The sequence below is a fragment of the Onychomys torridus genome, chromosome 7 (assembly GCF_903995425.1).
Source record: "Onychomys torridus chromosome 7, mOncTor1.1, whole genome shotgun sequence".
Lineage (NCBI taxonomy): Eukaryota > Metazoa > Chordata > Mammalia > Rodentia > Cricetidae > Onychomys > Onychomys torridus.
In genome coordinates this window covers 101,183,186-101,206,391 of record NC_050449.1, presented here as the reverse complement: position 1 = coordinate 101,206,391, position 23,206 = coordinate 101,183,186, and the positions used below count along the sequence as shown (strand labels likewise).

At 56.1% G+C, this 23,206-nt stretch overlaps 1 protein-coding gene across 1 annotated transcript in view; it reads left to right on the top strand.

The window, feature by feature from the left end:
- Positions 1-20,244, top strand: part of Bsn (bassoon presynaptic cytomatrix protein) — an 81,072-nt gene extending 60,828 nt beyond the window's left edge. The window contains exons 4-13 of the mRNA XM_036191755.1: positions 1,508-1,702; positions 1,766-2,038; positions 2,780-9,415; positions 11,514-13,575; positions 13,861-14,687; positions 14,819-14,918; positions 15,653-15,784; positions 16,027-16,081; positions 16,439-16,531; positions 19,400-20,244. Coding sequence (XP_036047648.1) covers positions 1,508-1,702; positions 1,766-2,038; positions 2,780-9,415; positions 11,514-13,575; positions 13,861-14,687; positions 14,819-14,918; positions 15,653-15,784; positions 16,027-16,067 — 10,266 coding nt within the window. The 3' untranslated portion in view covers positions 16,068-16,081; positions 16,439-16,531; positions 19,400-20,244. The remainder of the gene's footprint in view (positions 1-1,507; positions 1,703-1,765; positions 2,039-2,779; positions 9,416-11,513; positions 13,576-13,860; positions 14,688-14,818; positions 14,919-15,652; positions 15,785-16,026; positions 16,082-16,438; positions 16,532-19,399) is intronic.
- The last annotated feature ends 2,962 nt before the right edge of the window (positions 20,245-23,206 follow it).

Below are 23,206 nucleotides of genomic sequence, written 5' to 3'. Positions count from 1 at the left end.
GAAAGGAAGGAGCGTCAGACTTTTGCACCCCAGGGGCAGGAGTGAACTGAGCAGTCAGTAGGGTCCGGTTCTGGGCTGTGCTGTAACCCTCATTGCCCATCACCCCTTGCAGCCAAGGCAGGGCATCAAATTCTGATCCTAAAAGAGGATCCTGGAAGACATATGCCTCTCAGCCTAACCTGCTGCCGGAAGCACCCACTCAGAGATTCGGAGGACTTCACTGCCGATTCCTATGTCATATTTACCATGGCTTGTTTGGAGCTGTGGGTTCCCGGAAGGGCCTATGTCTATCTCGCATCTCCTCGAAGTGACCAAATTCCTGACAGAGGAACTTGAGGGAGGAGAAGTTTGCTTTGACTCGTGGTTTAGAGGAACCATGTTAGCTGTCTGTGACACAGCTTATTCACATCTTGCCAGATCAGGAAGCAGGGAGCTTGATCTGGAACCAGAAGTAGGTATCACCTTCAAAGTCTACCCCTAGTAACACATTTCTGCTAGTTAGGACTCATGTCCAAAGGTTCCTCAACCTCCCATATAGCTCTACAGGCTACTGGGCAAGTATTCAAACACGGCAGCCTGTGGGGAACAGTTTACATTCCAGCCGCAGTGGTGCTGCCCCCCACTCTTCATCCCGACTCTCTTCAGCCTTTGGTCTGGTCCTGAAACTGTGGGTGGGTTTTGAGGTGGTGGCCGATGGTCAAGAACTGATACCACTCCAGCTCTGGAAGGAGCAGGGCTCTTGGCCCAAGGGCCACCACACACAGTTCTCCATCAGAGCAAGAGTCCAGAGCCCCAGGCACAGGAGTCCTCTCTGTGGGGTTCTTTGCTAGCCCTAGACAAGGAGACTTGGGCTAGAAATGTGAGCAAAGCCCTGACTCCAAACAGGGCTTCACTTAGATGTCTTTCCTGAACCCGGAAGTCTGCCCCAGCTGAGCAGAGCTTGGGGAAGGAAATGGCAGGATGGTGTCGGACCCCAGAACAGGAGGCAGGGGAGGGTGGTCCCTCTAGGACATACCACCTTCTGTGTCTGAATGCCGTCCTGCTCTGCCGTCCTCTTCAGGCCCATAAGGCCCCTGAGTTACTGTAGTTCAGTCCTTGAGGCGGGGGACCTAGATCTCCCTGTTTCATCCTAAACTTTGTCATTTCTGTGCTTTCTCGTCCCTCCCAGTCATCCTCCTTTTCTGGCCCAGTGACAATTTCTCTATGGTTAAGAAGAAAACCTTCTTTAACTTGTCATTTGCGTTTTGACTGTATGTATATCCCTGAGAAGTTTGTAACTGGGGAGGGGGTATACCTGTCAGTTTCCCTCCTTATGCCTTTGATAGCATGCTTTGAGAGACAGGCTGGGGGAATGGTTCAGTGGTACAGTGTTTAAATCATGCAAGGCTCTGGGGTCAGTCTACCAACAGTGGGATCTGTCTCCTCCCTAGGACTGGAGACTCATGGAAACACTCAGACTACTTTTGCGTCTGTGATTTTCATCCACCTCCCTTCTGCTTCCTTACAGAAAACAGAATGGGTCTGTCTGAACTGCCAAGCTAAGAGGCTGCTGGAGGGCAGCCTGGGAGAGCCAGCCCCCATGCCGCTGCCCACTTCACAGCAGACCCTGGCAAGAGCACCTCACCATGCAGCTGGAGCAGCCCCTCAGAAGCAGAAAGGGCCACCGGGGCTGGGCCAGCCCTCAGGCTCCCTGCCTGCCAAGGCCAGCCCTCAGGCCCCCAAGGCCAGCTCTCAGGCCCCCAAGGCCAGCCCTCAGGCCCCCAAGGCCAGCCCTCAGGCCCCCAAGGCCAGCCCTCAGGCCACCAAAGCCAGCCCTCAGGCCAAGCCACTTAGGGCTTCTGAACCCAGCAAGACCTCTAGCAGTGCCCAGGAAAAGAAGACAGGGATCCCTGTTAAAGCTGAGCCTGTGCCGAAGCCACCTCCAGAGACCACTGTGCCTCCTGGGACTCCTAAAGCAAAAAGTGGGGTGAAAAGGACCGAACCTGTCACCCCAGTCATCAAGCCTGTTCCAGAAGCTCCCAAGGGTGGGGAGGCTGAGGTCAGTTCTATTTAATTTCCAGGGATCCTAGCTTTTAGACAGTTTGAGGAAGGGCTGGCATCCTTGAAGGTCTCAGGATGTGAGTCTGAGATAGAACTGTTTGGGCCCACAGAGACACCCCAACTAAAAGGAGGTCTAGATTGAATTTCAGCCAATTGCTGGATATGTTGGCTCATGCCTTTAATCCCAGCACTTTAGAGGCAAAGGTAGTCAGATCTCTGTGAGTTCAAGGGTAGCCTGGTCTACATAGTGAGTTCTAGGACAGCCAGAACTATGTAGAGAGACCAGACCCTCTCTCAAAAATAAGAACAGCCAGGCGGTGGTGGCGCACGCCTGTAATCCCAGCACTTGAGAGGTAGAGGCAGGTGAATCTCTGTGAGTTCGAGGCCAGCCTGGTCTACAGAGCTAGTCCAGGACAGCCTCCAAAGCTACAGAGAAACCCTGTCTCGAAAACAAACAAACAAAAAAACAAAACAAAACAAAAGAACAAACAACAAACAGTCCAGCGGGTCTGGAGACTGTGAGAGGGAGGCATGCCCTGAGGCTGGCGTTTTGCTGAGTCCCTACTCTTTGATCCAGTCAAGTTTCTCTTTGAAGACCTAGAGCTTCTTGGAGCTTGCTGTGGATCTGTAAGTTACTCAGAGAGAAAGGAAGCCCTTGGGAAGTGGAGGGCCCCTTCCCTTGTCCCCGGGATTGACAGGGTGGGCTAGGAGTAAGCATCTGCTTCTCACCCGACTGCAGGAACCCGTCAGCAAGCCTTACACTCAGGACCTGTCTCGGAGCCCACAGAGCCTCAGCGACACCGGCTATTCTTCTGATGGTGTCTCCAGCTCCCAGAGTGAGATCACAGGGGTCGTTCAGCAAGAAGTGGAGCAGCTCGACAGTGCAGGGGTGACGGGGCCACGTCCACCCAGCCCCTCAGAGCTCCACAAAGTGGGGAGTAGCATGCGCCCTTCACTAGAGGCCCAGGCTGTGGCTGCCAGCGGTGAGTGGAGCAAGCCACCCCGTAGCCGTGCTGTTGAGGACCAGAAACGGCGTCCCCACTCCTTGTCCATCATGCCCGAGGCCTTCGACTCTGATGAGGAGCTGGGGGATATCCTAGAGGAGGAAGATGACTCCTCGGCATGGGGGCATCAGAGGGAACAGCAAGACACGGCCGAGTCTTCAGATGACTTCGGCAGCCAGCTGAGGCATGACTACGTGGAGGACAGCAGTGAGGGTGGCCTGTCTCCGCTTCCACCCCAGCCCCCAGCCCGGGCAGAGATGACTGACGAGGAGTTCATGCGACGTCAGATCCTGGAAATGAGTGCTGAGGAAGACAGCTTGGAGGAAGACGACACTGAGGTCTCCGGGCGAGGCCTGGCCAAACACAGCACCCAGAAGGGGAGTGCCAGGCCCAGGCCTGAATCGAGCCAAGAATCAGTAGCGGTGCCCAAGAGGCGCCTACCCCACAATGCCACCACAGGCTATGAGGAACTCCTATCTGAGGGAGACCTGGCAGAGCCCACTGATGGCAGTGGAGCCCTTCAGGGAGGTCTCCGACGCTTCAAAACCATTGAGCTCAATAACACAGGTAGCTATGGTCACGAGCTGGACCTGGGCCAAGGTCCTGATCCCAGCCTGGACCGGGAGCCTGAGCTGGAGATGGAGAGCCTGACAGGCTCACCCGAGGACCGCTCGCGTGGGGAGCACTCCTCTACCCTGCCGGCTTCCACACCTAGCTACACGTCTGGCACCTCCCCCACCTCCCTGTCCTCGCTGGAGGAGGACAGCGACAGCAGCCCCAGCCGCCGGCAGAGGCTAGAAGAGGCGAAGCAGCAGCGCAAGGCCCGACACCGGTCCCACGGGCCCCTGCTGCCCACCATCGAGGACTCTTCTGAGGAGGAGGAGCTCCGGGAGGAGGAGGAGCTGCTGCGTGAGCAGGAGAAGATGCGGGAGGTGGAACAGCAGCGGATTCGCAGCACAGCCCGCAAGACTCGGCGTGACAAGGAAGAGCTCCGGGCTCAGCGGCGACGCGAACGCTCCAAGACACCACCTAGTAACCTGTCACCCATCGAAGACGCGTCCCCCACGGAGGAGCTGAGGCAGGCGGCAGAGATGGAGGAGCTGCACCGGTCCTCCTGCTCTGAGTACTCTCCCTCCCCTTCCCTTGACTCAGAGGCCGAGACCATGGATGGCGGCCCCACGCGGCTCTACAAATCGGGCAGCGAGTACAACCTGCCCGCCTTTATGTCCCTCTACTCACCCACTGAGACGCCTTCAGGCAGTTCCACCACACCCAGTTCCGGACGGCCCCTGAAGAGTGCTGAAGAGGTTTATGAGGACATGATGAGAAAGGCTGAGCTGCTCCGGAGACAGCAGGGGCAGGTGGCCGAGGCCCGGGGGACCCTTGGGGGCCCCTCTCAGCCCACAGGCCCCCGGGGGCAGGGCCCCTTTGACTATCAAGACACCCACGACCGTGGCCACGGCAGGGCTCCTCAGCCTGCTGCAGAAGGCACCCCTGCAGGCCTGGGAGCAGCTGTCTATGAGGAGATCCTTCAGACATCACAGAGCATAGCCCGGATGCGGCAAGCCTCGTCGCGGGATCTGGCTTTCACTGAGGACAAAAAGAAGGAGAAGCAGTTTCTGAATGCTGAGAGTGCATACCTGGACCCAATGAAGCAAAATGGCGGCCCACTTACCCCTGGCACCAGCCCTACCCAACTTGCTGCTCCTGTGTCGTTTTCCACGGCCACCTCCTCAGACAGCAGTGGAGGCCGAGTTATTCCCGACGTCCGAGTCACTCAGCATTTTGCAAAAGAGCCTCAGGACCCTGTCAAGCTCCACAGCTCTCCTTTGTCCCCCAGCTTGGCCTCTAAGGAGGTAGGCATGACCTTTTCCCAAGGCCCTGGGACTCCAGACACCACAGTTATGGCCCCTTGTCCAGCCAGCCTCCCACGAGGGTATATGACTCCAGCGTCCCCAGTTGGCTCAGAGCGTAGCCCATCACCATCTTCCACGGTACACAGCTATGGACAGACCCCAACCACTGCTAACTATGGGTCCCAAACGGAGGAGCTGCCCCAGGCTCCCAGTGGCCCTACCGCAGGTGGACGGGCCCCCAGAGAGAAGCCTCTGAGTGGGGCTGATGCTGAGGTTGGTACCCCCCAGCCTTCTCGGGGATATTCGTACTTTACAGGCTCTAGCCCACCTCTCTCTCCATCTACACCCTCAGAGAGCCCCACATTCTCACCAGGCAAGCTGGGCTCAAGGGCCACAGCAGAGTTCTCTACACAGACACCAAGCGTAACACCTTCCGCGGACATTCCCCGGAGCCCTGGCACACCCTCCCCCATGGTAGCCCAAGGCACACAGACACCACACCGACCTAGCACTCCGCGCTTGGTGTGGCAGCAGTCTTCCCAGGAGGCTCCTGTCATGGTCATCACGCTAGCATCGGACGCTTCTAGCCAGACCAGAATGGTACATGCCAGTGCCTCTACTTCCCCACTGTGCTCACCTACTGACACTCAGCCCACCTCCCATAGCTACAGCCAGACCACACCTCCAAGTGCGTCTCAAATGCCCTCGGAACCAACTGGGCCACCTGGTTTCCCACGAGCGCCCAGTGCTGGTGCAGATGGGCCCCTGGCATTATACGGCTGGGGTGCCCTCCCTGCTGAAAACATCTCGTTATGCCGGATCTCCTCTGTCCCCGGAACATCGAGAGTTGAGCCCGGCCCCCGGCCCCCGGGCACTGCGGTGGTAGACCTTCGCACAGGCGTCAAGCCCACGCCCATTATCCTCACCGACCAGGGTATGGATCTGACCTCTCTTGCCGTGGAAGCAAGGAAGTATGGCCTTGCCCTGGATCCAATTCCAGGACGTCAGTCAACTGCTGTGCAGCCCCTAGTTATTAACCTCAACGCCCAAGAGCAGACGCAGACCTTCCTGGCCACTGCCACCACTGTGAGCATCACCATGGCCTCATCTGTGCTCATGGCTCAGCAAAAGCAACAGGTGGTATATGGAGACCCTTTCCAGAGCCGCCTTGACTTTGGCCAGGGTTCAGGTAGCCCTGTGTGCCTGGCCCAGGTCAAGCAAGTAGAACAGGCTGTCCAGACGGCCCCATACCGAGGGGGGCCCCGGGGAAGACCCAGAGAGCCTAAATTTGCCAGGTACAACCTTCCCAACCAGGTAGCACCTCTGGCCAGAAGGGACATTTTGATCACTCAGATGGGCACCGCCCAGAGTGTTAGTCTCAAGCCAGGACCAGTGCCAGAGCCTGGTGGTGAGCCCCACCGGGTTACTCCTGCAGAGCTCCGGTCGCATGCTCTGCCAGGTGCCAGGAAGCCACACACAGTGGTGGTGCAGATGGGAGAGGGTACAGCCGGCACCGTGACTACACTGCTCCCAGAAGAGCCAGCAGGTGCCCTGGACCTCACTGGAATGCGGCCTGAGAGCCAGCTGGCATGCTGCGACATGGTCTACAAGTTCCCCTTTGGCAGTAGCTGCACTGGTACCTTCCATCCCGCCCCCAGCGCCCCTGACAAGAGTGTGGCAGATGCCACCCTGCCTGGCCAAAGCAGTGGCCCCTTCTACAGTCCCAGAGACCCTGAGCCCCCTGAGCCCCTCACCTTCCGGGCACAGGGGGTAGTAGGCCCTGGGCCCCATGAAGAACAGAGGCCTTACCCACAGGGCCTTCCTGGAAGGCTGTATTCCTCCATGTCTGACACCAATTTGGCCGAAGCTGGCCTCAACTACCATGTCCACAGGATGGGGCAGCTCTTCCAGGGCCCTGGAAGAGCTTCAGCTGTGGACCTCAGCTCACTGAAGCACTCTTACAGCTTAGGCTTTGCAGATGGGCGCTACTCAGGGCAGGGCTTGCAGTGTGGCTCATTCACGGACCTGCGTCATCCCACAGACCTTTTGACTCACCCACTACCCATGCGGCGCTATAGCTCAGTGTCAAACATCTATTCAGACCACCGGTATGGCCCACGGGGAGATGCAGTTGGCTTTCAGGAGGCCAGTCTGGCCCAGTACAGTGCCACCACAGCCCGAGAGATCAGCCGCATGTGCGCTGCCCTCAATTCCATGGACCAGTATGGTGGGCGGCACGGCAGTGGGAGTGGTGGGCCTGACCTTGTGCAGTACCAGCCCCAGCATGGGGCTCCACAGGATCTGGCTCCCCTCAGATCTGGCTTCCTTGGCAACCCCACCTTCCCAGAGGGACAACCAAGCCCTGGGAACCTTGCTCAGTATGGGCCTGCGGCAAGCCAGGGGACAGCAGTGAGACAGCTGCCCCCATCCACAGCAACAGTGCGTGCGGCCGACGGCATGATCTACTCAACTATCAATACCCCAATTGCTGCAACCCTGCCCATCACCACCCAGCCTGCCTCGGTACTGCGGCCCATGGTGCGTGGTGGCATGTACAGGCCTTATGTATCTGGTGGAGTCACAGCTGTGCCCCTTACCAGCCTGACCCGTGTGCCCATGATTGCTCCTCGGGTACCTCTGGGGCCAGCAGGGCTATTCCGATATCCCGCACCAAGTCGATTCCCCGTCGCTTCTAGCATCCCACCCGCTGAGGGGCCTGTCTATCTGGGAAAGCCTGCTGCTGTCAAGGCCTCAGGGGCAGGGGGCCCGCCCAGGCCAGAGCTGCCAGCAGGGGCTGCCCGTGAAGAACCTCTTTCCGCGGCTGCCCCTGCTGCCATCAAGGAAGCCCCAGTAGCCCCTGCCCCTGCCCCACCATCCGGCCAGAAGCCACCAGGAGATGCCGCTGCCGCGGCGGCGGGTGGCAGTGGAGTCCTCAGCCGGCCTGGGGTTGAGAAGGAGGAAGCGTCTCAGGAGGAGCGGCAGCGGAAACAGCAGGAGCAGCTGCTGCAGCTGGAGCGGGAGCGGGTGGAGTTGGAAAAGCTGCGACAGTTGCGGCTGCAGGAGGAGCTGGAGCGAGAGAGGGTGGAGCTGCAGAGGCACCGCGAGGAAGAACAGCTTCTGGTGCAGCGAGAGTTGCAGGAGCTCCAGACCATCAAGCAGCACGTGCTGCAGCAGCAGCAAGAAGAACGCCAGGCTCAGTTTGCGCTGCAGCGGGAGCAGCTGGCACAGCAGCGGCTGCAGCTGGAGCAGATCCAGCAACTGCAGCAGCAGCTGCAACAGCAGCTAGAGGAACAGAAACAGCGGCAGAAGGCCCCCTTCCCTGCAACCTGTGAGGCACCCAGCCGAGGGCCTCCCCCCGCGGCCCCTGAGCTGGCCCAGAACGGCCAGTACTGGCCACCATTGACCCACGCAGCCTTCATTGCCATGGCAGGGACTGAAGGGCCTGGGCAGCCTCGCGAGCCCGTCCTGCACCGGGGCCTCCCCAGCTCTGCCTCGGACATGTCCCTGCAAACTGAGGAACAGTGGGAGGCCGGCCGCAGTGGCATCAAGAAGCGCCACTCAATGCCACGCCTGAGAGATGCCTGTGAGGCCGAGTCAGGGCCCGAGCCCTGCACGGTCAGGAGGATCGCAGACAGCAGCGTCCAGACAGACGAGGAGGAGGGGGAGGGCCGCTACCTTCTGACCCGGAGGCGCAGGACACGGCGCAGCGCTGACTGTAGTGTGCAGACGGATGATGAAGACAATGCCGAATGGGAGCAACCTGTACGCCGCCGCAGGTCTCGTCTTTCCCGCCACTCAGACTCCGGTTCCGACAGCAAGCATGATGCCTCTGCCTCAGCCGCTGCCGCCACCGCTGCCAGGGCCATGAGCAGCGTAGGCATCCAGACCATCAGCGATTGCTCTGTGCAGACGGAGCCTGACCAGCTGCCCAGGGTCTCTCCAGCCATCCACATCACAGCCGCCACGGACCCCAAGGTGGAGATCGTCAGATACATATCAGCACCAGAAAAGACTGGGCGCGGGGAGAGCCTGGCCTGCCAGACAGAACCGGATGGGCAAGCCCAGGGTGTGGCTGGGCCACAGCTCGCAGGACCAACTGCCATCAGCCCCTACCTACCCGGCATCCAGATAGTCACCCCAGGACCCCTAAGCAGATTTGAAAAGAAGAAGCCGGATCCTCTGGAGATCGGGTACCAGGCCCCGGGGTCCCTCTCACAGCTTGTGAGCCGGCAGCCTCCTAAGTCTCCACAAGTGCTCTACTCACCAGTATCCCCACTGTCCCCACACCGGCTCCTGGACACCTCGTTTGCTTCCAGTGAGAGGCTGAACAAGACTCCCGTGAGTCCCCAGAAGCACTTCATGACTGACAGCACTCTTCGCCAGCAGACTCTGCCTCGCCCCATGAAGACCCTGCAGCGGTCCTTGTCTGACCCTAAGCCCCTCAGCCCCACCGCAGAGGAGTCGGCCAAAGAGAGATTCTCCCTCTACCAGCACCAGGGGGGACTAGGTAGCCAGGTATGGGCACAGGGGCTGGTCCAGGGTGGGACAAGGGTCTATTTCTAGCCTGAGGGGCCCTAGAGGGAGGGGTTTCTTCTGGGGTGGGAATGGAGTCACCTCTGGCTCCAAAGGCCCAGGGGAAGGAGTTGAGGAGTAAAGTTCCTCAGTGTACATCTGATAGAGTCCATAGCCCAGCAAGGCCAGCCTGGACAAATACAGACACACATGGGCCCCCACAGCCATCGACACTCTACCAGAAACCTCAGCCTCTCCGCAGCCCTGACCCTTCACTACCTGTACACTGTCCAGCTCTGTTACCTCCTTCCAATCCTCTTCAGTTCTCACCTCCAGTCAGGCACTTTCCACTCCAAGCCTTATTTATGGATGTCCTGTGAGAAATCAATAACACGGTTCAGGCTGCCTTGTGCCCCACTTGCCATCTCTAGGTGGGTTTCACTGCCCAGCCTGTGTGGCCCAGCACTCTTGTCCGCTCGGGAGGGCCGCAGGCTCCTCTGTGCTTCACTGACCTCTCTGTCCCACCTTCCTTAGTAAGTGCTTCCAAACCTGGCTGTTCTGCTCACACAGTGCAGGCTCCTCGTCTATGGGCTTCAGTTTCCAGTCACGTATCAGAACATGAGAGAGAGTCTGGCCATGGGCTGTAGTGGTGGAGAGTTGGAGACTGGGAAGATTTAATGCTAACCACTCTCAGTGCAAGGTTGAGGAAGGCTGGCTTTCCCTGAAGTCTCCGAAGATTTGGGGAGGTGAAACAGAACATGGTGGGTATTTCAGAGTTCCCAGGATGATAGGCCAAAGGAAGAGATCCCAGGGAGAGGAGATAGGATCCAGAGGCACTGTGAGATTTATTTGCTCATTTTCTGGGTGTATACAGAGGACATTGGAGCATTGGGGTGAGTTTATGGAGATGATGATGGTTGTAGAGGTGTGTCGCGAAGGTCCTGGCAGGGCTGGCAAGGAGGGCAGGTCAAAGAGGCAGGTCCTGGATCCAAGCACACAGGTCCCCATGGGCTAGCCGTGTGGGGCCAGGATATTGATGGACACTCAAGGTCTGTGGCCAAAATATGAAAAGATAGATGACGAGGAGTTTAAACGCTAAATGGATCCCACTAAAGGCTACATTTGTTTTAAAATTTGAGATCACACTGTCATTTCCTCTGTGACACCTGCGAAAAGTGTGGACTTTTTATGTAGCTGCTTGGCAAGGTAATAAGTAGGAATTTTGATGTCAGTCTCAGTATATTTGGGGGATTTGGGTGGCATAGGAAATCCAGAAGAGTGGGACATTCTAGAAGGTTGGGAGCTGGAGGTAAAGAGAATCCAGGGTGAGCACTCCATCAGCAGGGCCTTCAGGCAATGCCGAGCCCCTGCAGCCCATGAGGAGGCAGAGATAGCACAGCAGGGGAGCCTTGGGCAGGAAGTTGTGCTGCTGGTATAGAGAGGTCTAACAAGAAATGAGAGGTTTGGGGAGCTGGGGGCTGGACCAGAGCACAGCTTAGGTGTGGCAGAGGGTAGTGCAGGATGGAGAGGAGGAAGGTGGGCAGGCAGCTGAGCAGCATGCTGCTCTGGAGAAGAGGGAGACTGGAAGCATGGACTCTGAGCCTATAAACAACCGACACAGTTAGCATGTGGCCCTCCCTGTCATCCTGTTCTTAAAGGAGCCTGGTGGGTCTAGTACCTTCTACTACCCTCCTCCTTTCCTTGACTCCTACTGCCCTCAGCCCCCACAGGATGCTAGGTCCCAAACGTAGAGCCAGACCTATCTTCTCCTCACCTCAGTGACAGGCAAGCCTACTGGAGATGTGCAGGGCTCCTTACTGCTACTGTGCACAACACAGAAAGCAGCCCGACCCTCACCACCTACCTGTTGCCCAAAGCTTTGGAAAGGACTGTAAAATGACCATAGGACTTCCCTTCATGGCAAAGAAGCCCAGGCCAGAGGGTGGGCAGGGTAGACCCTGAGGCTGCTTGGTAAGCAGGGCATCAACAGTGCGGAGCCCAGCTCTGTCTTGGAGAACCTCCAGACCTGGTTCTTCTACCCCATGCCTCAAAGTCACCCACACCTCGGGTCTCAGTGATGCCCACCTTCCCTCTGTCTCAGGTGTCGGCGCTGCCACCCAACGGCCTGGTCCGCAAGGTGAAGCGGACACTGCCCAGCCCCCCTCCAGAGGAAGCTCACCTTCCCCTGGCTGGCCAGGTGCCCTCACAGCTGTATGCAGCCAGTCTGCTGCAGCGAGGGCTGGCAGGGCCCACCACCGTCCCTGCTACCAAGGCCAGCCTGCTCCGGGAGCTGGACCGGGACCTGCGGCTGGTGGAGCATGAGTCCACCAAGCTGCGCAAGAAGCAGGCGGAGCTGGACGAGGAGGAGAAGGAGATTGACGCCAAGCTCAAGTACCTAGAGCTGGGCATCACCCAGCGCAAAGAGTCTTTGGCCAAAGACCGGGGTGGCCGTGACTACCCACCTTTACGTGACTACCTGTCTGACAGCGAGCTCAACCAGCTGCGGCTCCAGGGTTGTACCACGCCCGCTGGCCAGTATGGGGATTACCCTGCTTCGGCTGCTGTGCCTGCCACCCCCTCTGGCCCCGCTGCCTTCCCACAGCCCCGGTTCCCACCTGCAGCCCCACAGTACCCCACAGGCAGTAGCGGACCCACTCAGAATGGCTTTCCAGCCCACCAGGCACCCACCTACACTGGCCCTAGCACGTACCCAGCACCTGCTTTCCCTCCTGGAACCAGTTATCCAGCTGAGCCTGGCCTGCCGAGCCAGCAGGCTTTCCACCCCACGGGCCATTATGCAGCCCCAGCTCCCATGCCAACCACACAGAGCACCCTTTTCCCAGGCCAAGCTGACAGTCGTGCCCCCTACCAGAAGCCACGTCAGACCTCACTAGCTGACTTGGAGCAGAAGGTGCCCACCAATTATGAGGTGATCGCCAGCCCTGCTGTAACCGTGTCTTCAGCCCCCTCTGAAACTAGCTACAGTAGTCCAGCAGTGAGCAGCAGCTATGAGCAGGGCAAAGCCCCGGAGCATCCCCGGGGCAGTGACCGAAGCAGTGTGAGCCAGAGCCCAGCCCCTGCTTATCCCTCTGACTCCCACTACACCAGTCTGGAGCAGAATGTTCCTCGAAACTATGTGATGATTGATGACATCAGTGAGCTGACGAAGGACAGCACCCCCACTGCCGCAGAGAGCCAACGGCTGGAGCCTTTGGGGCCAGGGGGAGTCAGTGGTCGTCCTGGGAAAGAGCCTGGAGAACCAGCTGTCCTTGAGGGACCCACACTGCCCTGCTGCTATGGCAGAGGTGAGGAAGAATCTGAGGAGGACTCATATGACCCCCGTGGGAAATCTGGTCATCACCGGAGCATGGAGAGCAATGGCCGACCAGCCAGCACCCACTATTACAGTGACAGTGACTATAGACATGGAGCTCGAGCAGAGAAGTATGGTCCAGGGCCCATGGGGCCCAAGCACCCCTCTAAGAGTCTGGCCCCAGCTGCCATCTCCTCAAAGCGTAGCAAGCACCGGAAGCAAGGCATGGAACAAAAGATCTCCAAGTTCTCGCCTATTGAGGAGGCCAAGGATGTGGAGTCAGACCTGGCCTCCTATCCCGCACCCACTGTCAGCAGTAGCCTGACCTCTCGGGGCAGAAAGTTCCAGGATGAAATCACCTATGGGCTCAAGAAGAATGTGTATGAACAGCAGAGGTACTACGGGGTGTCCAGCAGGGACACAGCAGAGGAGGATGACCGCATGTATGGTGGTAGCAGCCGGTCCCGGGTGGCATCAGCATACAGTGGGGAGAAGCTGTCCAGCCACGATTTCAGTGGCCGAGGCAAAGGGTATGAACGGGAGCGGGAGGCCATGGAGCGACCTCAAAAGGCGGGCCCCAAGCCCTCATCCCTGAGCATGGCCCACGGCCGGGCACGGCCCCCCATGAGGAGCCAGGCCTCTGAAGAGGAGAGTCCTGTCAGCCCCTTAGGGCGGCCCCGCCCTGCGGGGGGCCCTCTTCCTCCTGGGGACACCTGCTCACCGTTCTGCTCCAGCCACTCCATGCCTGACGTCCAGGAACATGTCAAGGATGGACCACGAGCCCACGCATATAAGCGTGAGGAGGGCTACATCCTGGATGATTCCCACTGCGTGGTTTCTGACAGCGAAGGTAATGGCAGCTGGGGGTGATTTCTGCAAATGCTCAGCACCTGGGGGTCTGCCTGCCTGTGGGACCCTGGGCCCCAAGATGTCCCAGCAGAGTCTGTCTTGGCATCTCATCTATGGTTCCTGCTGCAGGTGGCCCTGTACCCTGGTTCCTGGTTGTTGGAGGGTGGGGACCTAGTGACCTGCTTGTGGCTGTGGTATCCACTCTTTGGTTCCCTTGCATGGCTTCAGCTAGGTCTCCTCTCCAGCTAGCCAGGGGCTGATGGTGTTCTGTTTTTGGTCTCTGAAGCGTATCACCTGGGCCAGGAGGAGACAGACTGGTTTGATAAGCCCCGAGATGCCCGCTCCGACCGGTTCAGGCACCATGGGGGTCACGCAGTCTCCTCCTCCCAGAAGCGAGGCCCTGCCAGGCACAGCTACCATGACTACGATGAACCCCCTGAGGAGGGCCTGTGGCCTCATGATGAGGGTGGTCCAGGCCGCCATGCCTCAGCCAAGGAACACCGCCACCACAGTGACCACGGGAGGCACTCAGGCCGCCATGCTGGTGAGGAGCCAGGACGGCGTGCTGCCAAACCACATGCTCGGGACATGGGTCGCCACGAGACCCGACCTCACCCTCAGGCCAGCCCTGCCCCTGCCATGCAGAAGAAGGGTCAGCCTGGGTACCCCAGCTCTGCTGATTACTCACAGCCATCCCGTGCTCCGTCAGCATACCATCATGCCTCTGACAGCAAGAAGGGCTCCCGGCAGGCCCACTCTGGGCCCACTGCACTGCAGCCAAAGCCAGAACCCCAGCAACAGCCACAGATGCAAGGCCGGCAGGCAGCTCCAGGGCCACAACAGTCACAGCCACAGTCGTCCAGGCAGATGCCCTCAGGCACAGCATCACGCCAGCCACAGACGCAGCAGCAGCAGCAGCAGCAGCAGCAACAACAGCAGCAGCAGCAGCAACAAGGTGTTGGGCAACAAGCTCCCCAGCAGGCCCCATCACAGGCTCGGCTGCAGCAACAGAGCCAGCCAACCACCCGGGGCTCAGCCCCTGCTGCCAGCCAGCCAGCAGGGAAACCTCAGCCAGGCCCCACTACAGCCCCGGGGCCCCAGCCAGCAGGACTGGTGAGTTAGCTCCTGTGCCTGGGTCCCCGACTCCCCTAGGGCAGATGCTACAATTAAAGTTTGGATGTCCCTGTGGTTTCGGGGCAGGGTTGGGGGTGAGCAGAATCTCAGCTACACGTTCTGTGTTGCAGCCACGTGCAGAACAGGTGAGCAGCTCCAAAGCAGCAGCCAAAGCACCCCAACAGGGGAGAGCTCCTCAGGCCCAGCCAGCTCCAGGACCTGGACCCACAGGTGAGCTATGCCCAGAACACTCAGACTGGTCTTTCCCTATACCAAACCTGTATCTCACGAATCCCCCATAAGTACCCAGTAGGCTCTGGACCTCCTACCCGAAAATGAGCCTGGACCAGTGAGAACTCCATCCTCAAAGGCACTAGAGAGCAAGGACCAGAGCCATGACCTTTTTTTTTTTTTGGACAGGGTCCTACTATGTAGCCTTGTAAGACCTGAAACTCACTGTGCAGACCAAGTTGGCCCCAAACTCACAGAGATCCGCCTGCCTCTGCCTCCCAAGTGCTGGGATTAAAGGCGTGCGCCGTGACGGCCCAACTGAGCTTTTTTTGTTTGTTTGTTTGTTTGTTTGTTTTTTTCGAGACAGGGTTTCTCTGTGTAGCTTTGCACCTTTCCTGGAACTCACTTGGTAGCCCAGGCTGGCCTCGAACTCACAGAGATCCGCCTGCCTCTGCCTCCCGAGTGCTGGGATTGAAGGCGTGTGCCACCACCGCCCGGCCCAACTGAGCTTCTTCCTCGTCCTTCCCTCCTTTACTCTGCCCCTCATCTTTCTCCTCCCTTTAACTTTCACCAGTCTCCTCTATTTCCTGCCCTTCCCAGCCTTTCTCTTCTTCTTATTCCCATCTTCCTCTTTTTATTCCTCTAGCTCACCTTCTACCTCCCAGGTAACCTGTGTTCAGATCCCTCTCCTCAGAGCCACGGTGTTGCTCATGATGATGTTTTCTTTCCTATAGGGGTGAAACCTGGAGCCAGGCCTGGGGGGACCCCAGGAGCACCTGCGGGTCAGCCAGGGGCAGATGGGGAGAGTGTGTTCTCCAAGATCCTCCCTGGTGGGGCAGCAGAGCAAGCTGGGAAGCTGACGGAAGGTGTGCGCGGCCTGGGGTCGGGTCCTCATGGGGTCGGGTCCACATGGGGTCGGGTCCACATGGGGTAGGCACTTCTCTGGTGGAGGTTGGGGTCTTGGGATGATTCAAGGTCCAGTCACCAGGACATAGACCACCTGCTGGTACCCAGTCCTTGCTCCCTGGGCCTTACTGCGACCAATGGCCCTGACTAGAAGGAATCTGGCCCAGTTCCCTGACATCTCTCTCTGTTTTCTGTGTCACAGCTGTCTCTGCTTTTGGCAAAAAATTTTCTTCTTTCTGGTGATTGTGCCCAGAAGGGTGAGTCCCTGCACCTGTCATATGTTGGGAAAGGCCTGAGTTACTGGTGGTTGGGGGGCCTCTGAAATCCCAAAGCGGGAGTCCTCTGGGAAGAGTCCAGTCTTCAGTGGATGGTACAGTGAGAGCTCCAGTGTACTCTCCTGGAGTATGAAAGAGAAAGAACAAAGACACTACACAGAGCCTCAGACATGGGGCCAACTCAGTACAGGTCCCCAGCAGAAGGATGTCAGGGCTAACATCCTTCCCCTTTGCCCATCCCAGCCCTCCCACTGTACTCTCAAAGTGATGGGATATCTTGGGCTATAGGAAGTAGGCAATGCTGTCGAACTCACAGCCTTCCTCTGTAATGCTCCTCAGGTTCCTGAAGACCTGAAGAAAGATGATATCATTGCTGTGGAAAAATCTCTGGAGTCAAAGGCCTGGGCGCAGCTCTGGACTCTGCGTATAACAGTGAGTGTCAGGACCAGGTTAAGATAGCAAGCAAAGTTGTCAGGCGGTGGTGGCCCACACCTTTAATCCCAGCACTTGGGAGGCAGAGGCAGGTGGATCTCTGTGAATTTGAGGCCAGCCTGGGCTACAGAGTGAGATCCAGGACAGGCTCCAAAACTACACAGAGAAACCCTGTTTTACAGAGAAAAAAAAGATAGCAAAAAAGTGGGCCCCATTCTTTTCTTGAAAGTATCAACTAAAAAGGACCTGGTATGCTTCTCCCAGCTGGGATGGGTCTAGCAACCCCTTTCAGAGGCATACTGGCTGTCACGGTAGTAAACCAGCTAGCCTTGGGAAAGGGGCCAGTGAAGCCAGTTGTGCCCCTACAACTTCAGGTCTGTATTCTGGACACTGAGTTCAAAGTCATTCTGGAGGACAGGACAGACAGACTATGGCTCTCATTGGCGACATTAATGCCTGGTGCTGGTGTCTCCAAACCCTGCAGAACTTAGTGGTTTGGGGCATGAAGTCAATACACTTAGATTCACGGGTTGTTGCTTATGTCTCACAAGATGAAGGAGTGGTGTAGGGAGAGAGGCAGACAGAGAAGGAACACAAAGGAACAGCTGTCACTGGTCAGCTAGTCTCAGCCACGTTCTAGGTCAGCTCAGCAAGAGAATGGGAAGGCTCAGGTAGAAGCCCTCTCTACCTAGACTGTAGTGGCCAAGGAAGATGGGATGCCCCCCTTGGAGCCTGCCCTGATTCTGGCCTTGGCCCTGCCTCTGTGGACAGAAGAGGAAGTGCCTCGTCCAGAATGGGGGAGAACAGCCAGGCTGTTGCCGCTAGGACTCTGCACAGCCAGGAGTCATCTATCATGCCATCTGCATGAGACCTCTCATCTCCTGTGCCTTTTCCACTCTAGAGTTGAGAATCTGGACGTCTGTGGGGAGCATGGTGGGGGCACACGGCTGGTCACTCTAAGGGAGCCTTGGAGCAGTGAGTGCCCTTCCTTAGATCAGGCCTGTTCATGGGACAGAAGTCCCAAGGACTGCCAGTCATTTCAGGAACGTGGAGGCACTGAAAAGGTCCAGTCTTTCCTTTATTTACTCAACAAACGGCTTGTCAAGCCCCAGGTATGTGCCAAGCCCTGTTTTAGACTCTGGAGACACACAAGAGTCAAAACCAAGTCCTTGTCCTTTCAAGTCCACTGTCCATTAAGGGAAACGAAGAGTAAGTTTCAAAACAAAAACTTAGCCACCTAAGGTAGCATACACTTTGATCCAGTACTTGGAGACAGAAGCAAACGGTCTCTGAATTTGAGGCCAGCCTCGTCTACAGAGCAAGTTCTAGACCAGCCAGGGCCACATAGTGAGTAAGTAAGTAAATAAATAAAATAAATAAATAAAAATCGGTTTGGAAGGAACTTGTGGAAGTGGTAATGTTATAAAGTTTCTGAAACAGTGAGAGCCGCCCTAAGGAAAGCAGTCAGAGCTAAGGTTTGAGAAGGCACAGTGCCGGCAAAGGCTCTGATACCGAGTGGAGCTGGTAGGCTTCAGGGACAAGCAGAGACAAGCATTAACAAGCCATAGCAGAGGGGCACAGTGGCAAGAGCGCTTTGGGTGGGTACTTAGGCCAATGTAAGGAGCTTGGGCTATCTGCTAGTGCGACAGCACTCACAGTGTGGCCAGCCTCCTCCCTGGCTTTGCTGCAGAGCAGTGGACACCGGCCACATTCCTTCTCAGCTCAGCATTTTCTTAGCATTCCCTGGAACAAATGTAAAATCTCAGATGGTACTCAGGGCATGGGGGGGGGGGGGGGAGAAACAGCCCATGGCTCAGGCTCAAGGAGGGACCCAGCCGGGGTTTGGGGCCAGAGAACTACAAGAAGGAGAGGTAGCACAGGTGTACTTTGCTCCACATCCTGCCATGGTGTGGGCAGGCCACTGAGACCACGACTTTGTAGTTAAGATCTCCCTCTGGTTCCAGCAATTGGCCTAAGTGGTCAAAGCTACTCTGTGTCCATCTCCTGGTGTCTTTTATGTCAGAGATGAGCTAGGAGATGCTTGTCTTTTGAAACAAAACCTCATCTCTCTCACTCTTCCTGTTCGTTTTGTATTTTTGAGACAGGATTTCATTTGTAGGCCGACTGGTCTGTAACTCAATGTATGTAGCCCAAGCTGATCATCAGCTTTTAGTTACTCTCCTGCCTCCATTGCTTAAGGCTGGGATTATGAGTGTGCACTATCATACCTGGCTGCCTACACTCAAGCAAAACAAAATGGAACTCTTCTTACAAAATAAACGCCAAGGGTCAGCAAGAAGGCTCAGTGGGTAAAGATGCTTGCTGCCAAAGCCCAGTGATCTGAGATGATCTGAGTTTGAATCCTAGTTTGAATTCCACATGATAGAAGGTGGAAGAGAGCCATCTCCTGCAAGATACCCTCTAATCTACACACACACACACACACACACACACACACACACACACACACACACACGCTAAAAAAGGAAAAAGAAAGGGCAAGTTGGATGTGGTGGCACAGGCCTGTGGTCCCAGCTACTCCAAGGGCTGAGGTAGGAGGGTCACTCTAGTGTCATCTTGAGCAAAAAGTGGGACCCTGTTGTCTCAAACAGGAGAGAGAGAGAGAGGAGGTCCTGTCTTGGAGATCCGATTCTTCCTTATTCTGATCCTTCTTTCTGTGGTCTTTAACTTGCACAAATACTAACCTCTCCATGCCTTGATGAGTGGAACCTTCTGGGTGAGGAGGACCCTGGCTGTTGCACATGGCAATGTCTGAGAGCAGTATGAGGAGGGTGGGAAACTATGCCCAGGGTTCTTAAAAAAAAAAAAAAAAAATCTTTCTTCCCTCCCTTTCTCCTCTTTTCAAAGCATCTCCAATCTGGCAAACCCTTGCCCAAAGCTTCACACCGGGTGGGCCACAGCAGGCAAGCCTCAGCAGAACACGGGATGGTTTCTAAAAGCAGCTGCCTAGGTGAAGCTTCTGCTGGACCAGTGGGACCATTGGCTTGGGGGCCCTTCCATTGTCTTTCCAGAGACCTTGCCTTCCTCAGGCCAGCTGTCCTTGGAGAGAAGGAGCCCTCACCAAAACACTGCTGCTGTGGCTGGCGGCTGCTCTTCCCACAGCCTCCTGTCCCACCAGGCTTCCAATGCGTTATACACAGAGTTTGGGTGCACACTGCCCTCCCTCTAAGATGCCAGAAGTTTTTCCACAGCCTTGGAGAGGGCCTTTGACTGAGGGCTGGGGGCCCTAGGCTCCGTTTCCTTCACATTCCAGCTGGCCCGGATCCCTCTGTGGCCATAAGGCCTCGCCCCCTTCACCCTGCCCTCTGGGTGACATTGGAGCAGACCTCCACATGGCCAGCATGGGGTTTGGGAGAACTTTACAAACATTAGGACCTAACACTGTCTCATCGCTGAAGTAAGAGGCCATAGCACCGAAAAGCAGCGTGGGCACCGGCTGAGGCTTCTCCCAGCCCGTGGATGGCAGCGTACTAGGCATGCCTGCCATCATCTTAAAGCCATCCCCCCAGCCATTGTGAGCATCCCAGCAGCACCACCATTGTCTCGACCAGCCGGCTCCTCGTCTGTACACCTGGGGATTTCTTTTGATTTCAAGAACAGCCTTAATCATTCCAGTTTGATTTACATGTATACCTCATGAACTTTTTTTTGTGTGTTTTATTTTTCTTTCTCTCCTTTTCTTTGATTTTGTTCCTGTGTCGTCCCCCCCCCCCCGCCCCCCTTGTGACTGATGGTTTGGTTTCCTCTCTGCTCTGCCCCTGCTCAGCACAGGGAGAAATGTTGATTTAGAAGCAATAGCGGGCAGCAGGCCATCAAGAGCACAAACCCAGGGCGCGGTCTGGGAGGCCCTCAGCCCGCCTGTTTACTGTGCAATTCCAGTTCCTCTTAAGCCATCAGCAGTGGGTGTGCTCAGAGCAGAGGAGCCAGGACTGATGCACCAGCCAAGGGAAAGGCTCAGAGCCCCATGGGGGAAGGGGAGTGTGGTTCTGTCCATTCACCCGGTGGACTGGACTGCAGGCCTCCCCAAAGCCCTTCCCTTGGAGGCCTCCCTTCATCTCTGCACAGCCACAAGTCTCATCTCTAATGTTCTATGCAATGAAATATAAACCCTCAAAGACAACTGTTAATATTTAATAAATTCCATGTTACATATAAGGAGTTAATTGCAAACACGAAGTTGAGAAACTGGATAGATCTGCTCATATCACCACCCCAACCAATCCTTGTCCCCACTTTCTGTGTGTATGTGAGTGTGTATGTGTGAGACAGAGAAAGTGAGAGCATGCGCGCGTGCGTGTGTGTGTGTGTGTGTGTGTGTGTGTGTGTGTGTGTGTAAATTCTAAGTCTGTGGCATGTTTGACCTGTGGCAGGACTCGCTGCTGCCGGGTGAGCCACCGCCTGTCTCGCAGTGGAGCATGCACAGCCTGCAGACTCTGCACGATTCCATGTCTTTTAAATGCTCGACTCTCTTGCTTGGAGTTCTTTTTGCCTCCAAACCTCTCCTTCAGGAGCACAGTCCCTGACTTCTGCACAAGCTAGTAAAGACCTGCCAGAACTACCTGAGCATGCCAGGCCATGGAGCAGGCAGTGAGGCCCCCTGTATACCTTGCGGTTCTTTATCTCTCTATGACAGCAGATAAAAAGAAACCTCAAAATAAACAATGATAGGAGCCTGCATAGGATGTGTGTGTATGAATATTCTGTGGGCTGCTGTAGGATTTCTACTTGTATATCATTTTCCCCTCCTACCCCAGGCCTGAGCCAAAAGATTCCAGCCACCCCTTTGCAGTGGAACACTGCTCAAGGGCAAAGCTGGGCCACATCTGTGGAAAGGCAGAAGTCAAGAGCAGAGCCTGGGTGTACCCTAGGATCCCTAGATCATGACTAAACCTGCTCTATGCCTTTCCTTTGTGATGAGGAGTCTCAAAGGACTGTGACCCAGGAGATCTGGAGCCAGGGTCATAGGGTGCTCAGGAAGAGCTGGCTATGGGCTCTCTGGCTGAAAATATCCCGAACAGCTACTCACATAACAGCATCAGGTTGAGCTCAGAAGGTTTCTCAAAAGCAAAACTTCCTGAATGGCCTGTGTAGCCCTCTCTGCATCTGTCCCCAGGACTTGCCTACCCTCTCCTCTGAAGCATAAGTATTCCACTGTTATCAGCACCTCTCTGATCCAGGAGGAGGGCAGACAGTAACTGCCTGACCTATCAAGGTCTGACCTTCTTTCAGAGTGCTCTGGTCTGTACTATGCATTTCTCAGGGGTCCACATTTCTCATGCTTTTTTCAAGGCCTACAAATCTGTCAGAGTAGAATCCTGTGCCACTTTTGGCGACTGTCATGGGACAGTTGAAGCTGTGTCAAACTTAAAACCTTGAGTACCTGGTATTTGGCCTTTCTTCATGCTATGGGACATCTTAGAGATCAAACCTGGGCTCTGTGAGGTCATTTGAGCAAGGGCTGAAAGAAGACCACATGGAGGAGCTCAGCCACACAGGCCCAGGTCTGGACTGGATGTGCCCATTGTTTAGACACATGGGATCATGGCTGTCACCCTCTCCACTCATAGGGACTGGACTAGGAGCTGAGAGCAGGCAAGATGTCCACAGGTCAACCTCTGGCAGGCCCACTAGGCTCTAAAGTATTAACTTTTCAGCAAATTTCTTTTCTGGCCAAACTCTGAGTTTGACATTTCTGATATCTGCCACTACATCCCTGGCTGTACCCACAGGACAGATCTTTGCCCCTTTGTGAAGATGGCTGCAACTGTCTTCTAGGTCATGGGTATTCTGGCCTTTGTGTTGACTCTGGGGCTATGACAGCCTGAGGCGGGTAGCTGCTGTAGGACATGGTAAGCAATGGGTGCATCTCCAAGTGGGTAAGAAGTCTCTGGGTAGAATCCAGACCTTCTCCATGTCCCTCAGTGTCCTAAGTAAGGGTACCCTCCTCTGCCTACCCAAGGCCTCAACATGCTCACTTCATAGTGGCAGTTCTATCATTGCCTTCCTAGTTCTTGGGTAGGACAAACGGTCTCAGGGCCCACAATGAGAGAACAGCGGGGCAGCAATTCCGGCCTGTATTCTGGAGCCTTTAGGGAGTTTTTTAGGCAGGTCCTTTGCCATGATGGTACAGTCCTGCCCTATTAGCCCTTCTCCTCCCATGCTGTAAATATTTATCATCATGGACTCCAACAGGGTTGGAGGGACAGATCTAATCAACTGAAACTCTTTGGAGATGCCATCTCTGTCTCCCTGGGTGCCAGCACCTTGCTACCATATGCACCGGGTGGCACCGGAGAGCCATAGAAGTCGTGAGATACTGTGTATGTAAGCACGTGTACATGAATGTGTGTGTATGTGTGTGTGTGTGTGTGTGTGTGTGTGTGTGTGTGTGTGTTTGTGTGTGCGTGCACGAGACTCATTCAGCCTCTGGGGTCAGGAGCTCCTCTCCAAGTGTGGAACCCTGGAGAGTAGTGGCCATCTACATTTTCCCTCTAGCTTCCATGTCTTGTGTTTGCTTTTCCTTCCCTCTCTTTCCTTCTCTCCTTCTTTATTTGAGGGGGAAGAGTGCTGTACAAAGTCGAACAAACAAGTTTACAGATGTAAGTGCAATGACCGAGTCCTCCACATGACCTTGTGAACTGTGTGCCGTCCCCC